Genomic DNA, 17546 nt, shown 5'->3' with positions numbered 1-17546 from the left:
AAAGATGGTCTTTAAAGGTTCAGACTTTGAGGAGGAAGGCCTAGGTTCTTCTCATCCTCGTAGAACTTGTTCACAAAATGGTGGATACCTTCCTGCATTTGCCAGTGTGTGAGGTAGTCCTCCTCCTTCTGTAAATAGACTCAGATTCAGCCACAGTTGTTTGGCAGACTCCAGTATACCTAGAGAGGTTGATACCACAGACACAATCATAGGTTTTTCAGTGAAAGCAGAATTCTGCCTTCAGGCCTATAGGGTTAGCATATTCCTGGCTTGCTGCTGCACTGTGCCTGAGCTGGTATATGTGGTTCAAAGGACAGTGTAAACCATACTATACTCAGTTGCCTTTAGCTCAATAAAGAGTTAACCTTTTATAGAAAGCATTAATTTCCTTCCCTCTACCCCCTGAGGACAGTTACTGAATCTTATTCCTCTTTTTTTTTTGTATGATGTTTCTTAAACAATCTTTGTACTTGTCCATATGTCTAATGTCCTTGCCTGTTGTTTTCCACATTGGAATGAAAGTCTAAAAGGGGGCCATCTGTGTCTAATTACGTTAAGGCCTCTCCAAACTCAGATGCTTGATAATAGATGCATAGAACAGTTATCACCGAAAAATAATTTGCCCAGTGTTGTGTTGCTTGTGGTTATCCTGTTTTACATATACCTTTATATATAGCCTTTATTATACACACATATATGCACAAGTGTACACACATATATATTTCTATATATATAACTGTGTATACCAGTGTATATGCCTATACTAATATCAAACCAAGCAGGACGTGTAATATATATAAAAAAGGGCAACCACAGGTCTTGAATTTGACAAATGTGACAGAACGAGAGAATCTGAGAGCTCAAGAGCATCTCTAATGCTTTAGTTCTCAGCAGTAACTATTTGTTAAATAATGATCCTACAAAGCAGATAAATTGTATCTGTTTGTATAAGAGCTTCTACATTGCAGAAGAGAATGAAAAAAGAAAACAAGCCAGATGTGACAATTTATTCCCTGTCTGACCTAAGGGGAAGAATCACTTAGTCAGTGGTTGCTTAAGCTTTTATCATGGTCAGCATGAACAAGTTAGGCCCACATGACAATTCAGTATCTCAGGGATTAGTTCTGCACCCTCCTGCCCCTCAGGCTGTTGGGATTTGCTATTCCATAAGGTACAAGAAGACCCCAGAAGTCAAATTACATTTCAAAGGCGAAGAGATTTCTTTTTGAACACCAAAGGCAAGTGACACAAGCCTTGAAGCTTGGTATTCATATATTATAATGCAAATACAGATAAATCATTCTTCTCTCATCAGTCTTCAGTAGGCAAACCCAACCTGAGGACTTCCATGACAATCCTAATGTTCTGTCCCTAAAAATTCTTCATTTAATTATGTGTTAACTTTCACAAGGCTGTCCAATTCCTTCTTGAAATGTTTAGATTCCTGATTACCAGTTTTCTGTTTAAAACAGACAACCATTCTATATTTGTGTTATTTACATTGCTTACAAACTTCCTGTGCCTCTGTACATGAGCCCATTTGGTAACAGTGCATTGACTTGTGCTCTGCTCATGAGGCTGTAGTTGTTTCACGGAATCACAGAATGGTTGAGATTGGAAGGGACCTCTGGAGGTCATCTTGTACAATTCACCCTGCTCAAGCAGTACCATCTAGAGCCAGTTGCCCAGGACCACGTCTAGATGGCTTTTGAGTATCTCCAAGGATGGCGAGGCCACAGCCTTCTGGGGGAGCCTGTGCCAGTATTCAGGCATCCTCACAGTAAAAAAGTGTTTCCTGATGTTCAGAGGGAAACTCCTGTGCTTGTGCCTGGTCGCCTCTTGTCTTGTCACCGGGCACCATGGAAAAGAGTTTGACTCTGTCTTCTTTACAGCCTCCCTTCAGGTATTTATAGACACTGCTAATACCACCTCTGAGCCTCCTCCTCTCCAGACTGAAGAGTCCCAGCTCACTCAGCCGTTCCTCAATGGAGAGATGCTCCAGTCCCTTATCATCTTAGTGGCCCTTCACTGGACTCTCTCCAGTATGTCCGTGTCTCTCTCGTTCTGGGGTGCCCAGAACTGGACACAGTACGCCACGTGTGGGCTCACCAGTGCTGAGCAGAGGGGAAGGATCACCTCCCTCAACCTGCTGGCAATACCTGGCCTAATGCAGCCCAGGATACCAGTAGCCGCCTTTGCTGCATGGGCACGTTGCTGGCTCACGTTCAACTTGGTGTGCAGCAGGACCCCCAGGTCCTTTTCTGCCAAGCTGCTTTCTAGCTGGGGGGCCCCCAGCATATACTGATGCGTGGGGTTGTTCTTCACCAGGTGCAGGACTTTGCACTTCTTGCTGAACCTCCCAAGGTTCAGCCCGTTTGTCCAGCCTGTCAAGGTTGTGCTGGATGGCAGCATGCCCCTCTGGCCTATATCAGCCACTCCTCCCAACTTTGTGTCATTGGCAGACTCACTCAGGGTATGCTCTGTCCTGTCATCCAAATCACAAAGAACATGAAATGAACATCATGAAGATGTTAAATAGGACTGTACCCAGTATGCAGCCCCTCCTCCTCTCCCCTCCCAGGCCACACTGCTAGTTACTGGCCTCCAACTAGACTTTGCGACGCTCATCACCACCCTCGGGGCCTGGCCATTCAGCCAGTTTTCAATCCACCTCACTATCTGCTCACTTGGCCCCTACAGCAACAGCTTGAGGGGCTATGAGGCTCTTATGGGAGACAGTGTCAGAGGCCTTACTGAAGGCTGGGTAGAAGCTAGCCACTGCTCTCCACTCATCTACCAGGCACCTCAGTTCATCATCAGAGTTTATCAAGTTGGTGAAACGCTGGTGAAATCACAGCTGACTACTCCCAAGGAGCTTTCTTGTCCTTTGTGTACCTGGAAGTGGCTCTATGATGAGCTGCTCCATCACCTTCACAGGGATCAAGGTGAGGCTGACCAGCCTGTAGCTCCATGTATCCTCCTTGCCCATCTTGAAGATATGAGTGACAGCATGTGCGGAGGCCATGTTCTGACTTTCTTTTCCTTCATAATGGTGGTGTATATGGTGTAAAAGGGAACGTGTCCCTTGCACTGTAAAGTTGCTCTTCTACTCAATTCTTCTTGCATACCTTTTCTTTTTATTTCTGGAAGTCTTAGAGGCTTTATTTTCTCCCTTGTAAAAGTCATGTCTCATCTTGCAACCCACAGGTATTTATGTTGTCCCGAAGTCCTCCTTATGTCTCAGTCTGCGTTGCATTGTTTGTTTATCATGACTCCTAAATCTTTTCTGACTGAAGACATGGCTTATTTTCTTTATTTCTAGATTAACTGAAATTAAAACTACAATTTTGTTTTTATTTAATAAAAAGTCTATTGATGCCATTACGTGGCAGATTTTGCAGATAAATAGCTTCTTTGGTAGAGGGAAGTGATAAATCTGACACCTTTGTAGCTATCTGCAATATGTGCATTGCAAAGCCAGTCTGAAAAACAAAATTAGATCTGATTCAAAAATAGTAGATTATTCTGAAAAATAAAAATTAAAAATTTATACTGCTGCTTTGAGATGGAAGTAGAATGGATACATTCAGGATTTGTATTTCAAACTTAAGATGCATGTCTGTGTGTATACTTCAAGGTGATAGAAACAGTAGAGAACACATAGTTTAATTTTTGGGAAATAAATGGATACTTCTTAGATGAGTTTTCTGTCAATACTGAGGTATTAGCAATTTGTGATACTAATTTTGTCATAGCAGCAAAACTTTAGAGGTAGCAGCGTTTTCTTTTTTTTTTTTTTCCTCCCCCCCCCCCCCCCGCCCCCATCCACCTGAAAGAAAACTTTACCTTTTTTCATTTTCTTTTTTTTTTTAACTCATTCTCTTGACTTCAGGGCAAGCATACAAAGAAGAGCCATTGTTACCCACCAATGAACAGAGATCACCGCAGAATCATCCATGAATTAGCTCAGGTTTATGGCATTGAAAGTGTGAGCTATGACAACGAACCAAAGCGTAATGTTGTCATCACTGCAGTGAAGTACGTAATTCATTATTGTTTTCAAATGTATTAACTATAGTTTAAATAGTTGGATGTTCTTATCACTTACTTGAATGAGTTTATTTACAATGCGATTTGCAACACCTAGTGGTCTACTAAGAATATTCTTCAGCTGCGTAGCAATGTTTCTTATTTCAGTGGATTGATCCAAAGCTGCTTTTTACTGGTTTTTTTATTTGCCACTTCTTCAAGACATAAAAAACATTGAAGCCTCAGACAAAAGGTAGCTCAAGTTCCAGGATGATATTTTTGAGTATTTCACAACAGCTTCTTCAAGTCCAGGGGCTAGTAGTCACCAGAAAGTCCAAATGGTTTGATTCATTTTGTTTCATCCTATTCTCAGCATTCCCCATGGATTTCTATTATGGGCTCCTCCAAGTATAGATAATTCAAAATGATGCTAGGCAAAGAGATTATTCTTCCTCTTCACACTCCCCCACTGTGTCATTGAAATGATAACATCACCATACAGGTTGGTCAGAGGAGTGAGAAAGTCTCCGTGAGGCTAAGAAAGCTTCCTCCAACCAGGCTTCTTCCTCTTCCAGATATCTAGAAATAAACACCACAAATCTGCTTTGCCCTCAGCCCCTGCCTCCATCATCATTCTACCACATCAGTAAGAGCTGTCATATTAGCTGCATTAGAATCACTGATGTACAGCATTGCCACTGTTATAGAGAGCATTCCCAGTATTGACTGTCAAGGTTGATCTGAATTACAGTTCTGGTGTTTGAAGTACAAGACCCTGAGTGAATCCTTGCAAGTGCCCTTTCCTGTTGGTCATCTTTGCAGTCACCATCTTTTGAGCAGTTGCAATACCAGATTCCTCCTGAACAAGATTCAAAGGTAACGTCCAGACTGGTATGATGAAAAGGGGAAGCCTTTCCTCTCCAAGTTGACACATGTGCTTCACTGTACCTGTCAGTGGTTTCTTGAAGTCCTACTCAGATGAATTTCCTCCTCCTACAAATAACTCTGGATGCCAGAGCCTGTTAAAAGGTGTTGAACTTGTTATGTAGTGACCGGTGTTTAAGCAGCTTGTATGGACTTGAGACATCCTGGAAGTGTTTTTGAGAACCGTCATCCCTGTAAAACCCATCCTTTTCCTGTTCCTTCTAGGGAGAACAATAGGGTCACGAACAAGGGGACTTTTCAGGAAGGTGACAGGGTCCCTGCACATTATTCTCACTGAGAAAAATGCATCCTGCCATAGTCTCATCTATTATTCTTCTTCACCCAGGAATTTGTTTCCTTTCAATGAGGCCAGTCTGGAGACAGTTCAGGAGTGGATACCTAGCTGCAGGCTACACAAGACTAGCAGGAACAAAACCGTAAAGAAACTAAAACCCCTGTAACTACATGGAACACTCCTATCAGATCATGGCAGTTGCATCACAGAAGGCAAAAACTGTACATCCCAGTGGTAGGGTTGAAAGGAAATTATATGCTCTGAGGAAACAGAGTTGTCATTTGGGTTCTTTAAGTTTTTCTGGACACACTTCAGTACTTGATCTCAAGTTCATTTTACTTAACTGTCTCTCCAGCCTTTCTGGTATCTGGAATAACTTCACTTCCAATTTGACAGAAGTTCTGATGACTTCCTGAGGGTACTCTATTGCTTTAAGGACTTTTATTCTACCCTTCACTCTCTAGGAATTTTCTCCTCTGCCGTGACAAGAAGCTAACTTTCTCCCCACCCCTTTTGCAATCACACAGGCCTTTTCCAATGACTGCATCTGAACATCTCTAACTTCTAAGGCTTTTTAAGTAATTTAAGCACAAATAATGCTACAGGTCACTAGCCAAAATGGTTTTAACAGTAATTCTGCTCCAGAAGAGAGCTACATCTCTTTCTTACTATTTTCCTTCAATCTTGACATCGTTTGCCCTGAGAATAGTATGTGTTACCTCTTGAGATAAGATATGTGAAGTCTAGGCCATCAGGAGATTGATTGAGCGCCACTTGCTTCCACCCAAACTGTATGAGCTTTTAGAGACACTTCTTACAAAACCTGCTCTGTCTGAAAGCTGATTGATCATTATTGCAAGGCTATGTGGAGTCAGTTCTGGACAGATTAGCGGCAAGGAATTTTGTAGTAGTTCGTACCAAAACAGATCAATGCTGATCCATCCTGCAGTTACAAAACTATAACTTCTAGTCTTTAAGGAGAAGATAAGTTTGAGTCCTGATTTCCACAGTTCAGTTTTATACAACAGGCCATCCTGTCAGCACTATCAGTGCCTTATAGTCAGCAGATAGTTAGTTATGTTCTTGCTTTTGCTTTGAGTGCTGCTAAAAATGTCATCTCATCTTTGGTACTTGGGGCAGGCAGTTGTCTTTTTTCCTTACTTTGAGAGTAAGTTAATAGAATGAACAATGGCAAATTTCATAACAAAATGTCCAAAGTACTTGCAGAGCCTGTTGCTACCATCTCCACAGTTCTATTACAACTGATGATAGATAACTATGATTTATGTTAGCGGGGGGGTGTGTGTGTCTGCTTTCTTCCTCCTTCCTGGCAATTAATTAGTCAAGGGATTTTTTGCATTGTACACGTATTTGGTTGAATTCAGTTGTTTGGTTTTCTTCCAGATGAGCTGAGTATGATTGGCAGGTTGGTTTGGGGGTTTTTGTGGTGGTGTTTTTTTTTTTTTTTTTAAAACCAATGAATAGAAATATTCATAGAATTTTGGGGAGATTGGAGTCAGTCTAGTATTGTCCTGTGTGTCACCAAGTTATACAGGAAGTGGTGTATGTTTTGCTTCAGTGTGAATTGATAGGTTGTTTTTTTTTTTTTTTTTGTCTATAAAGCCTCTGTGGTTCCATGGCTGGACAGTCTGTTGTGTATCTCTTCTGCTTTTTTTTTTTTTTTTGAGGGACACTAAATCTTGTCAAAGCAAAAACAGGGCTAGACCTTGATGTGACCAAAGTAAATTTGGTTCCACGATCCCCTCTAACTGTCCACAAGGCTTTGATCCCTCCTCATTTTTAAAGGTTTGATATATTAACCCTCTACATCCTGGGAACATTCCACTTCAGAGCAGAGCTGCTGTATTTACTGTATTGCAATGTGGGAACATTCTCTTTTCCAGTAAGATTTTTTTTTTTTTTAGTTAATTGTAGAAATACGTGTATTCTTCCAAGTGTTCTGTTTTTCTGCATTCCAGAACTCTCATTTATTTTCTTTTTTTACTACACAAGCAAGATGTAGCCTAATGTTTTAGAGAAGACAGACACCTTACTTGGTGAAGGTCTTTCTAGCCGTTCTCTTTTTTTTTGGCCTATCGGGTCAATTGGGTTTCCATGTTTTTGCATGCCACAGTTTATAAAAATGAAAGAAGGCAACAAAATATTCTCCCATTTACCTTTGCCTCTTTTAGTCTTTTTGGGTAGGGCTCTATAGTTGAGAGGTAACTGAAATGATAGTTGGAGCATTTGGCTTTATATGCCAGACTTGGAGCTAAAGGAGAGAAAGACTTTTTATCCATTTTGTGATTGGAAAACATAGAATCTCATGGTCTAGAGGATTTTGCTCTGGGGGGAGTTTGTTTAAAAATTCAATAATAAAATAAATATTGAGGAAACATTGTTTAGTGATTGACATAGAATCATTTAGATTGGAAAAGACCCTCAAGATCAAGTCCAACTATTAACCTAACACTGCCAAGTCCATTACTAAACTATATCCCTAAGCGCCATGTCTACATGTCTTAAATACCTCCAGGGATGGTGACTCAACCACTTCCCTGGGCAGTCTGTTCCAGTGATTGACAACTCTTTCAGTGAAGAAATTGTTCTTAATAGTCACTATAAACCATTCAGACAGAAGTAGGAAAGTAATCCAGTTTAGTCTACCAGAAGTAGTTTGATCTTAAAATGTCAGTAGCATGGATTTAGAGGAAGGTGCAAGAAGGGTAAGAAATTGACCTTGACAAGGTTTAAGAATTTTAATTTATTCAGCTTATTCACCCCCCAGAAAAGATGAAAAAGAAGCTGTGAATGGAAAAGATGCTGATAGTGGAAGGTTTTTCAGTCTTGCAGTTAAATTATAATAGTGCCTACCATGCTGAAGTTGAGTGTGATTCTCAGCCAATATATGCCTAAAGCATACAAATATACATGCTAAGGTACACTGTCATCCTGTATTGGGGAAAATACTGTCCTACACCACACCCACAGGGTGGCCCTTGCATTGCAGATGGGACAAACACAAGTGGGATGCTTCATTGTGTGGTCATGATCACGTAATAGATTGTAACTAGTGTGGCGGACAGGAAGAGATTTTTTTTTTTCCATCCCTAACGTATGTTACTATTTTTCTGACCTTGTTCACCTGGGCTAGCTGACAAGGAAGAGGCAGTGTTGCTGCTTTGTTTCTGGGAGGAGAGGGCTGCTTAGCAGGGCTACTTTGAGTGCAGAGTGATAAACAAGTTTAACATGACTTACTGCCAGAGTTTAAGAACATGTTTCCAAAACATTAAAGAACATGTTGTGAAGATGCAGTGAACTGTGTTCACATGATGCTGAATTAAGCTGTTAAGTTGTTGCTTCTGATCTTATATCTGTTCTGTGAGAGAACAGATATGTGTTGCCCTAGAATGCAAGTAGTGCGTTTTTGGTATTTTAACAGTTGATCATGTTGTGTCCTTCACAGTAGAAAGGAGTAGTGCACTTCACATGCAGAAAGGAAGGAATCTGGGCACCAACACTCAAATCTAGTAAGCTGCTTCTGCATCTTTTATAGACAGAGATGAAGAAACATTTAGAATACTGGGTATCTTGTTCTTCATAATGAAAATGGACTTTGCACGTTGTTGGTCTCTGTGGTTGGAAAATTAAATATTTGAATAGATGATTTAAGTATGCAAGTATGAACTCTGACACCATAACTGCTACTTATAAATGTAACTCTTTTGCCCTAACTTCTTAATGAATATAATTTCCTATTGAATTAAATAACCTTTCTTTTATTTCTCTAGAGGGAAATCCATTTGTCCAAGTAATACTTTAACTTCCGTGCTAGATAAAGAAATGCAGAGCAGGCCTCCACCTCCTATTCCTCATTACAAACAAACAGATAAGTAAGGAATTTGTTTTTAAAACAGTATTCAGTTTTTGTGCTGGGTTACCTGAGGAGAGTGTTCCTGAGCTTCAACTTTATACTCCCTATTTCTTTGTTTTCCTAACCCACACAAAGCTTTGGCGCTTGCAACCTGCACTAAGATTGTCTTTCCACAGAAGTAAACCTGCAATTAAGTGCTAAGAAAATGTAGAATTGACTATGTGGTATAGAGGTAGTAATATAACAAATATTGTGGACTTTATTTAAAAAAAAAAAAATAGTTGGGAAGAGATGGATGTTTGTTACATTTAACTGTTCTGTGTAAAAGAGTAATGTCTTACTAGCATAAAGGGATTTCTTTGGATGGTAGTAAACGTATTTTTCATGTGTAGATATGACTACATAGTTGGTTAAAGGTGAACTGCCATTTTTCTCAGATAGTGAAAACTACTGAAGATGGGATATATAAGGCTTCTTGGTGAATAGTCTAATAAGAAGTCTTTACTTTGTATGACCTGCCAGTTTTAAGTACCTGTAGTCATCTCATAGTTATGAATTATTTTAATGGATGGCTTATTCTTTGTTCAGGTTTACCTTTCAGAACTTTTTCTCCCACAATTATTTCCAAATCAAAATAGTGTTCTTTGGAGTATCGTTTGCAGAAAGGGACAGCTTAATTTTGCAGTAACTATTGCAACAGCTATTAGGTGTTTAAGGTGCTGCTGGAATACAAAGTAGGCCGTTCTCAGAAAATTTAAATTGTTTCAGAACTAAGCATCTAGAGAAAAACACACATTTAAAATGACTGCTTGCTGTGTAACTCAGTGTGAATTTTAAAAAGGTTGTTACTCTTATTTCCACTTACGTCTGTGGGATTCCTGTCTTCAGTGACCCAAATGAAAGAGGGTTATGTGGCAAAATTAAATAAAAAAAGGGCTTTAGCCATTTATTTTCAATTACTAGAAGTGAAATTTCTTTAAAAGTGCTTAATTCTACAAAATCTGGAAGATCTCATACTGTTTTATGGAAAAAATCTTTACAGTGTTTGGTTTGGTGTATTTTTTGTTACACTTGCTTTTAAAAGCAAGCAGGTTTGATCATCAACTCACTTCAACAATTTTTCTTTTGCTTTTTCTTTTAAAAAGGCATGTTGAACATCTAGTATTCAGTACAGTAATGTTTTTCTAGTAAATATTACCACTAAATGGTATTTTCTGGTAAACCCCCAAAACAAATTGGATCAATTCAGCCACACATTGATGTACATTAATTTAGTAACGTATGTTTTTTCCAAAAATCAGTTAACGAAGGCTTTCTGGAGCATTAAAGTATTTCCAGTAAAACATAATTTAGAAGTGCATGCCATTTACCGATGCAGTGTGCATGTGCACACGGAGACATTATGGGAGTTTGTGATTTCAGTGTACTTTGAATCTTGTTTTTCATGCAAGTGAGTAAAATCTAATATTCTTATAATTTCAGGAGAAGTGGAAACAGTGGTTTATACAAACCATTAAAAGAAGAGCCAGTAATTGACTACTTTGATGTCCAGGACTGAAGTGCTTGATGTAGAATTATGATATAGAAGCTTAGAGGTGAAGATACTAAGTTATTGTTTGAGGCACTTTTTTAGTTATCTGTCAAATGATCAGTTGTTCAGCATGTTCATGATTTAACATCTAAAATTAGATTGATTGTGATACTTTAAAAAGTTATGCATTTTTACAGTTTATGTAACTGCATAATACTTAACAGTAGTATAGCTTTTTAAACCTGGGTTTGGTGCAATTTTTTATCTCATGTGCTGTCAGAATTATGTAGATTTCCACTGATGCCTTTAAAGTGAGAGAACTGGTAATCAAATATATTTTTGGGAGTAGTAAGAACAACGACAAATTTCAAAGGCTTATTTCGACAGCTCTTGCACAACTTAAATTGGACCAGAAACAGTCTGTGTCAAAACCACTTATGGGAATATTCTTAAAGTGTTGCCATATTTTATTAATTCACTTTTGTGTTAATGTGGTAAATTTGGGAATTTGAGTTACTCTTCTACATGGAAGGAAATAAAAATTAAGTCTAAGTATGAATATATACACTAAATGCCCATCAAGAGCACAGACTTCCTTTGGTATCTGAAGAACCAGGATTCAGGGAAGGTGAGGAATGAAGACTTACTTGGCTTTATCTCAAATTTGATGTGTTAAAAGGAAAAAAAAAAGCCCACAAAACACCAAAAAACCCACACCCCACAAAAAAACACAAGAAAATTATTAATACTTTTTTACTCAAGACCTTGAACAAAATCAGGCTTTATATATTATTTTGGTGTTTATTTGGTTTAATTTGTATTTAGATATGTTAGCTTAATGGTCTTCTGGGGGGTTTTTTTGCATGATTTTATTGGGGATTTATAATATTTTTCTGTACTGTGCAAGCTTAAGGTGAATGTGTGAAGTTTGGTTTATGTATGTTATGAATTTGGAACAATATTTGTAAAATTTATAGGACCATCTGTCTAAACTGTTTGGCAATGGAAGATCTTTGTTTTATGGTAAATGCCATGAACAAAATAGGATGATGGTGACAGTGAAAGACACCAAAGTGGTCTCATAGACAGTGAGTTGTTTCCAGATGATGAGTTAAGGTAGGTGAGTAGCTCTCTGGGAGAGGAGATTGTAGGTCTGATCAGAAGAGGTGGCACAGCTCTGAATTTGAGTAATACCTGTTAACTTGAGGAGAAGGTTTTGAACTAACTTTAGTAACTCTGACACTCATACACTCCCTTTCTTGTTCCTTGTGGCTTGCTACATGTAACACTGGAGGCAAGTACCCTGTACAGCATCAGAGGCTGCTGCTAAAAGGGGCTTAGTATAATGAAGACACTGATCTATCTAGCAGAGGACTGTCATCTGTTGTTTATTTATGTTTCAGCCAGTTTACTACAGTGTAATGTGAGATTTGTTGCCAAGAAAATGGAAGGCAGTTATCCATTCACTTACAGTTATATGACCCTGAGCCTTAACTGTGAAGCATTCTGTGGCTGTTTCATCTTGAACAGCTTGTGAAACATGAAAGAATGAGCAGCAAACTCACAGACCATATCTGTCCCCCAAAATGTTTTAAAAATTAAAATGCATCCTATTTTTGTAGGAGCTTATTTCACATTAAAAAAAAAATAAATGCAGTCTTACATCTTTCTGAACATTTGAAATGGATATGCTTCAGGTAAAGCAGTTACCAGAAGGATTCTCGAGTGTTCAGGCTTTTAATTTTCATGTAGTGATTTAATTTTTTTTTTGTCTAGTATTTTGTGAACAGAAATGAAAAATAAATTAACATAGCTTATATTGCCCTTAATTTCTTCAGCAAATTAATTTTTGATTCTACAAGGTACGCTGCTTTGCTAAGTTCAGCTGAAGAAATAAGTTGCTCGGCATCTTTCCAGGAATGTGTTTCTTCAATCCCTTCATTGTGAGGGCTGTATCTATGCCAGTGCTTGCAGACAAGTGCCAGCTCAATGTGGCCAGACAAAGGCTAATTCTGGTTTTGAAATTCAGAGCTACATTAATATAGCACTGTTTTCAAGCTAGTAACACCTCTTAAGGAGAATGTACATAGTTATACCGCAAATGTAGGTTCTGGACAGGAACTGGCACGTGTCTGGTGAGCTGAGAGTATAAAGTTAGGTGCACGTACACTGGAGCACAAGCAGTTGGTATATCATAGGTAGACCTAACGTTACAGAAAACCAAAGTGCTTTAGTTGATAAATAGAATAAAGCTGAAGCAGTTTAACTTTTCACGGTTTCACATGAATATAGCTAAAACTTCACATTTGTACTTCTGATTTGAAATTTAAAACTTAAAAGGTTTTAACAGCATTATATTTAGCTCTGCTGTTTGCAGTTTTTATCAGATCATGGCTTTAACATAAAATTGTGAACCTTGGTGAGGTGGACTTCAGCAGTCAAGTATTCTGCCACTGCTTTCAATAAGAAAACCCATGTAATCTTCAGCTTCTCAAGATGAGACTAATAATTATTACTGAATCTGTTTATACTGAGAAGTCATAATTCTCATCACTAAACCTCTTAACTACATGAATGTTAAAACATTTTTATGGATTTGTGTGTTACACATCTCTAAATCATAGCTATTGAAGCATATCTGTAGTTGTGAAGCAAGTCACATGTACAGAAACATTTATTTTGAAATGCATTTTAGTAACTTGGTTAAAAACATGATACATTTAACCGGGAAAGTAATACCAAAAAGAAAGTATTGATGTCGTTCTTCCCAGAAGACAGTTACATAGCCTTAAGAAGGAACTCAGCGAAGTTTAACAGTGCTGCTCTCCTCTCTGTTCTGGTTTGCTTTTGCTGCTATGCATCTGTGACTTTCATATGGAATAGTACTAAAGGCTGTAGTTTTAATATCTGTGATAACTGGTCTTCATATTGCATGTGTGCCTCATGGAAATATTTTTCAAATAGCTATTTTGTAAATCTGGGCTGGCCTTTACACTGTTTATCTAATAGAAAAATGAGTGGATAAAAGAAATTCTTGCATCAGTGAAGTCAGTGTCAAAAATCGTATTGACATCACTGGAACCAAGACTTAGGCTTCAATATGCTTGTCATTTTCCCTAAGAATAATATTGTTTCTTGTAAATTTATTTGAAAAAAGTTCTCTGCAATAAGCATCTTTTGAAATAAAATTATGTGATGTCAGTTGGAATTCATGCAACTTCATGAAGTGCTTTTAAAATTGTGTATAAAATAGGCAGACACTTTGGCATTTGGGCTGTGCTATTACCTATCTATATTGTTTAACATGTTTAAAGTGCTCTGAATATTCAGTGCTTGGGTTTAACCCAAAATTGTGTAAAATGCATAGTAGACTTCAATACCACCATTTCTGTGGCAGTTTTGTACAATATCTGCCGCATAATGAATTGAGCAAAGTAAAATTGTTTAAAAACACTTATTCTTAAGTTCTTTGTTGAAAGTTTTATTTTGTACTTGATTTTTTTCAAGTTACAGGTATAAAATTACTTTCTTTATAAGCCTGAAATTAATCTAAGTTGAAAGATCAGTGCTTTGGAATTGTTTGCAAGCTTTGTATTGATATCACAAAGTTGGAAGACTGAGATATCACAGATAAACAATAAAGATTTAAATGGAAGTTTGGGGAATCCTTTTCCTCAAATTTTGAAATATGAGGTGTGATTTCCTGGATTTGAAGTGATTTTAAATGAATGCTGTAAGGAGAATGAAGCAAGTAAAGAGGGACTCCCCAGGAAATGGAGATTAAGAATTGTCTGCTACCTTCTTGGGATTCAGAAGTAGAGGAGAGATGATTAACTGAATAGAAATGTTCATTTTGTTTATCTGAAAAATTCTTTACTATGTCAGCCTAAATGCTACTTGGCAATAAAATGTATGATTTTAACTCATTCTCCCTTCATTGTTGTTTGCCCACTGTTCAATTGTAATGGTGACTATAAAGAAGAGTGGTATGGGGCAGGTGCAGCTGGGAGGGTGAGGACTACTGTCACTTTAAAAGTCCCTGTGAGCATTAGAGTTAATAAATACAGGATGACAAATGTTGAGGGGGGTGGGTGTATGAGTGTGTGTGAGTATGAAAACTGCCAACACAGTTCAGCGTGGCAGGGAGACTCCAGAAGCAAACAATCTGAAAATCAGAAGCTTGAAATGATTTGAACTGCTTCCTCTTGAAACTTCTGTAATACTAAGTAATGCATCTCCAGCGGCAAAAGCCACAGAAATGAAGAATAGCAGGAAAAATTTACAATGGCCTGACCTGATATTTCAGGTGGAATGCAAGATGACTCAAAGAAATGCCAGAAATGATCTGAGACTGAAGAGTTCTTGAAAGACAGCTGAAAACTTTTGTCTTACTACCTCAACTGTCAGTAAGCTTGGACTTTCTTTTCAGGATATTTTGGAGGATGAAGATTGCATGTTGCAGGTATTGCAAAACAGATCTTAATTAGAAATCTCTGCCTGAAAAAAATACTTGCACTTCAGGACTGTCACGGACTAGAATGTGGCATCTATTTCTTCCGTAACTTCTAATCATTGACTATTGGTACTGGTTCTTGGGATGATCAGATCTCTTTATCTTTTGGGGAGTTTCTCAGCTAATGGCTTCTCCCTGACTGCCTGCTATGTCTTGCACTTTGGAAATTTACTCTGTTGACCAGTCTCGGTTTCTGTCTAGAAAGGCAGAATCCCTATTTCAGGTTCTAGCATCAGAAAGGTCCATGTGAAAAACTGCATTGGCTAAGCCAGGTAAACGCACACATTTTTGCTTTGCTGCTTATCCATCTGGTCTTTTCAGAAAATAGACAATATGCAGGTTTTCATACAGTAAAGTGAAGCCACAAATTTAAGAAATGCTGCTGTCACAGAACCTTAGGAATCTACCCAGCACCATAAACTATCACCATTGTAATGCCTTTATCTGCTTGATTCATTTTACAAACATTTCCCCCCATTACTTATTATTGCAATCACTGTCACTGTATGGTTATGTGTGGAAGAATGGGAGGACATACAGCTCTTTCCCAGACTCCTTACAACAAATCTCTTTATGCTTTCTTAAGGCAGCAGAGATTTCTATTCCACATTGTAGCACATTGTTACTTATGTTCTCCCTGGCTAGATTCCTCTGTCGCACACCTTCTCTGTAGCTGACCATGCTCTATTTCCATGTCCGCTTGCAAAGCTGTCCGTTAGCCACTGCATCACATAGATTTATTGCGCACGCACATTCTCACATAAAAACCTCATAAACTCATGCCCATCGTTCCTCACCATGGGCCATCATTCCGCTGTGCCAGGGACGTCCCCGCTTGCTGCTTACCTTGCGCAGGAAACTACTGGGGAACTCCTGCTGGGACATCGAGGTAATAAAAGCCTTTTTTTCATCTGTGCCGTGCATTGTGTATGTGTATCAGACCCTGTTTGGGTCGTGTTCAGTGTCACCATTGGTGGAGGCCAGTTGGGTGCTGCCGCCTGGATCTGACAGTCACTCACAAAAACTAGAGAATCTAAATGGCTGATGAAAAGTGTCAGATGAAATCCTAATCTTCCTTACTCCTTGCCTTGCATTTTGTTATCTTTCTGCCTCTGCTAACACTGTGAGATCTGTTAGGAAGCAGTTTTGAAATATATGGAAGGTGTACAGAGTTAATGCCATAGAAATTTCCAACCACATTTCAAATGGTACCAAATCAAATGCCTTGACTATTTTCACGTGGGCTGTAACATTAGAACAACTTTAACTGTTCAGACATGTTACCTTGTCCCCCCAAATTTATATATCACTATCATCTTTCCTCAAAACAAAATTATTGAGCCAGTTAGCCTAACTTTGCTCTTTTTATGTATTGATAACTCAATATTGACAAGGACAATCATTCACTCGTGGAATTTTCCCAATTTTTCAATATTTCTAAAAATTAAACATTCCTGAGTCCAAGAAGTCACCTGCTAGCTTATTTTCAGTTTCATGTACATAAACTGCATTAGTCCTGGTGAGCTGAAAATGTGTAACTTTAGTAAGCTTTTTATTGTCAGTGACTGTGGTGGGTTGACCCTGGCTGAGGGCCAGGTGCCCACCAGAGCCGCTCTATCACTCCCCTCTTTCATTAGACAGGGGAGAAAAAGTACAATGAAAGAAAACTTACGGGTCGAGATAAGGACAGGGAGAGATCATTCTCTAATTATCATCACGAGCAAAACAGACCGAACTTAGAGAGGGAATTCATCTTATTTATTACTAAGCAAAACAGAGTAGAGGAATGAGAAATAAAACCAAATCTTAAAAACACCTCCCCCCACCCCTCCCATCTTCCCAGGCTCAACTTCACTCCCGGCTTCAACCTCCACCACCCCTCAGCGGCACAGGGGGACGGGGAGTGGGGGTTATGGTCAGTTCCTCATGCGGTGTTTCTGCTGCTTCTTCATCCTCAGGGGGAGGACTCCTCTCATCGTTCCCCTGCTCCAGCATGGAGTCCCTCTCACGGGAGACAGTCCTTCACGAACTTCTCCAACGTGAGTCTCCTCCACGGGGTGCAGACCTTCAGGAGCAAACTGCTCCAGCGTGGGTCCCCCACAGGGTCACAAGTCCTGTCAGCAAACCTGCTCTGGCGTGGGCTCCTCTCTCCACGGATCCACAGGTCCTGCCAGGAGCTTGCTCCAGCGCGGGCTTCCCACGGGGCCACAGCCTCCTTCAGGTGCCTCCACCTGCTCCGGTGTGGGGTCCTCCACAAGCTGCAGGTGGAATGGCTACACCCCCTCATCCTTCCTCCATGGGCTGCAGGGGGACAGCCTGCTTCACCATGGTCTTCACCACAGGCTGCAGGGGGATCTTGCTCCGGTGCCTGGAGCACCTC

General features: G+C 39.3%; 1 protein-coding gene across 3 annotated transcripts in view; it reads left to right on the top strand.

Moving 5' to 3' along the window:
* Positions 1 to 14575, top strand: part of NFX1 (nuclear transcription factor, X-box binding 1) — a 72712-nt gene extending 58137 nt beyond the window's left edge. For 2 of the 3 annotated variants that reach the window (XR_012833989.1, XM_075745274.1), the window contains 3 exons: positions 3893 to 4038; positions 9040 to 9141; positions 10605 to 14575. Coding sequence is in view for 2 of the 3 variants with exons in the window: in XM_075745274.1 (XP_075601389.1) it covers positions 3893 to 4038; positions 9040 to 9141; positions 10605 to 10680 (324 nt within the window). In the remaining variant the exon portion in view is untranslated. The remainder of the gene's footprint in view (positions 1 to 3892; positions 4039 to 9039; positions 9142 to 10604) is intronic. The other variant, XM_075745275.1, reaches the window with a different exon arrangement.
* Positions 14576 to 17546: the final 2971 nt, after the last annotated feature.

The sequence above is a fragment of the Balearica regulorum genome, chromosome 2 (assembly GCF_011004875.1).
Source record: "Balearica regulorum gibbericeps isolate bBalReg1 chromosome 2, bBalReg1.pri, whole genome shotgun sequence".
NCBI classification, from domain to species: domain Eukaryota; kingdom Metazoa; phylum Chordata; class Aves; order Gruiformes; family Gruidae; genus Balearica; species Balearica regulorum.
Note: the sequence above shows the minus strand (reverse complement) of the source record. Positions and strands in the feature narration are given on the sequence as shown.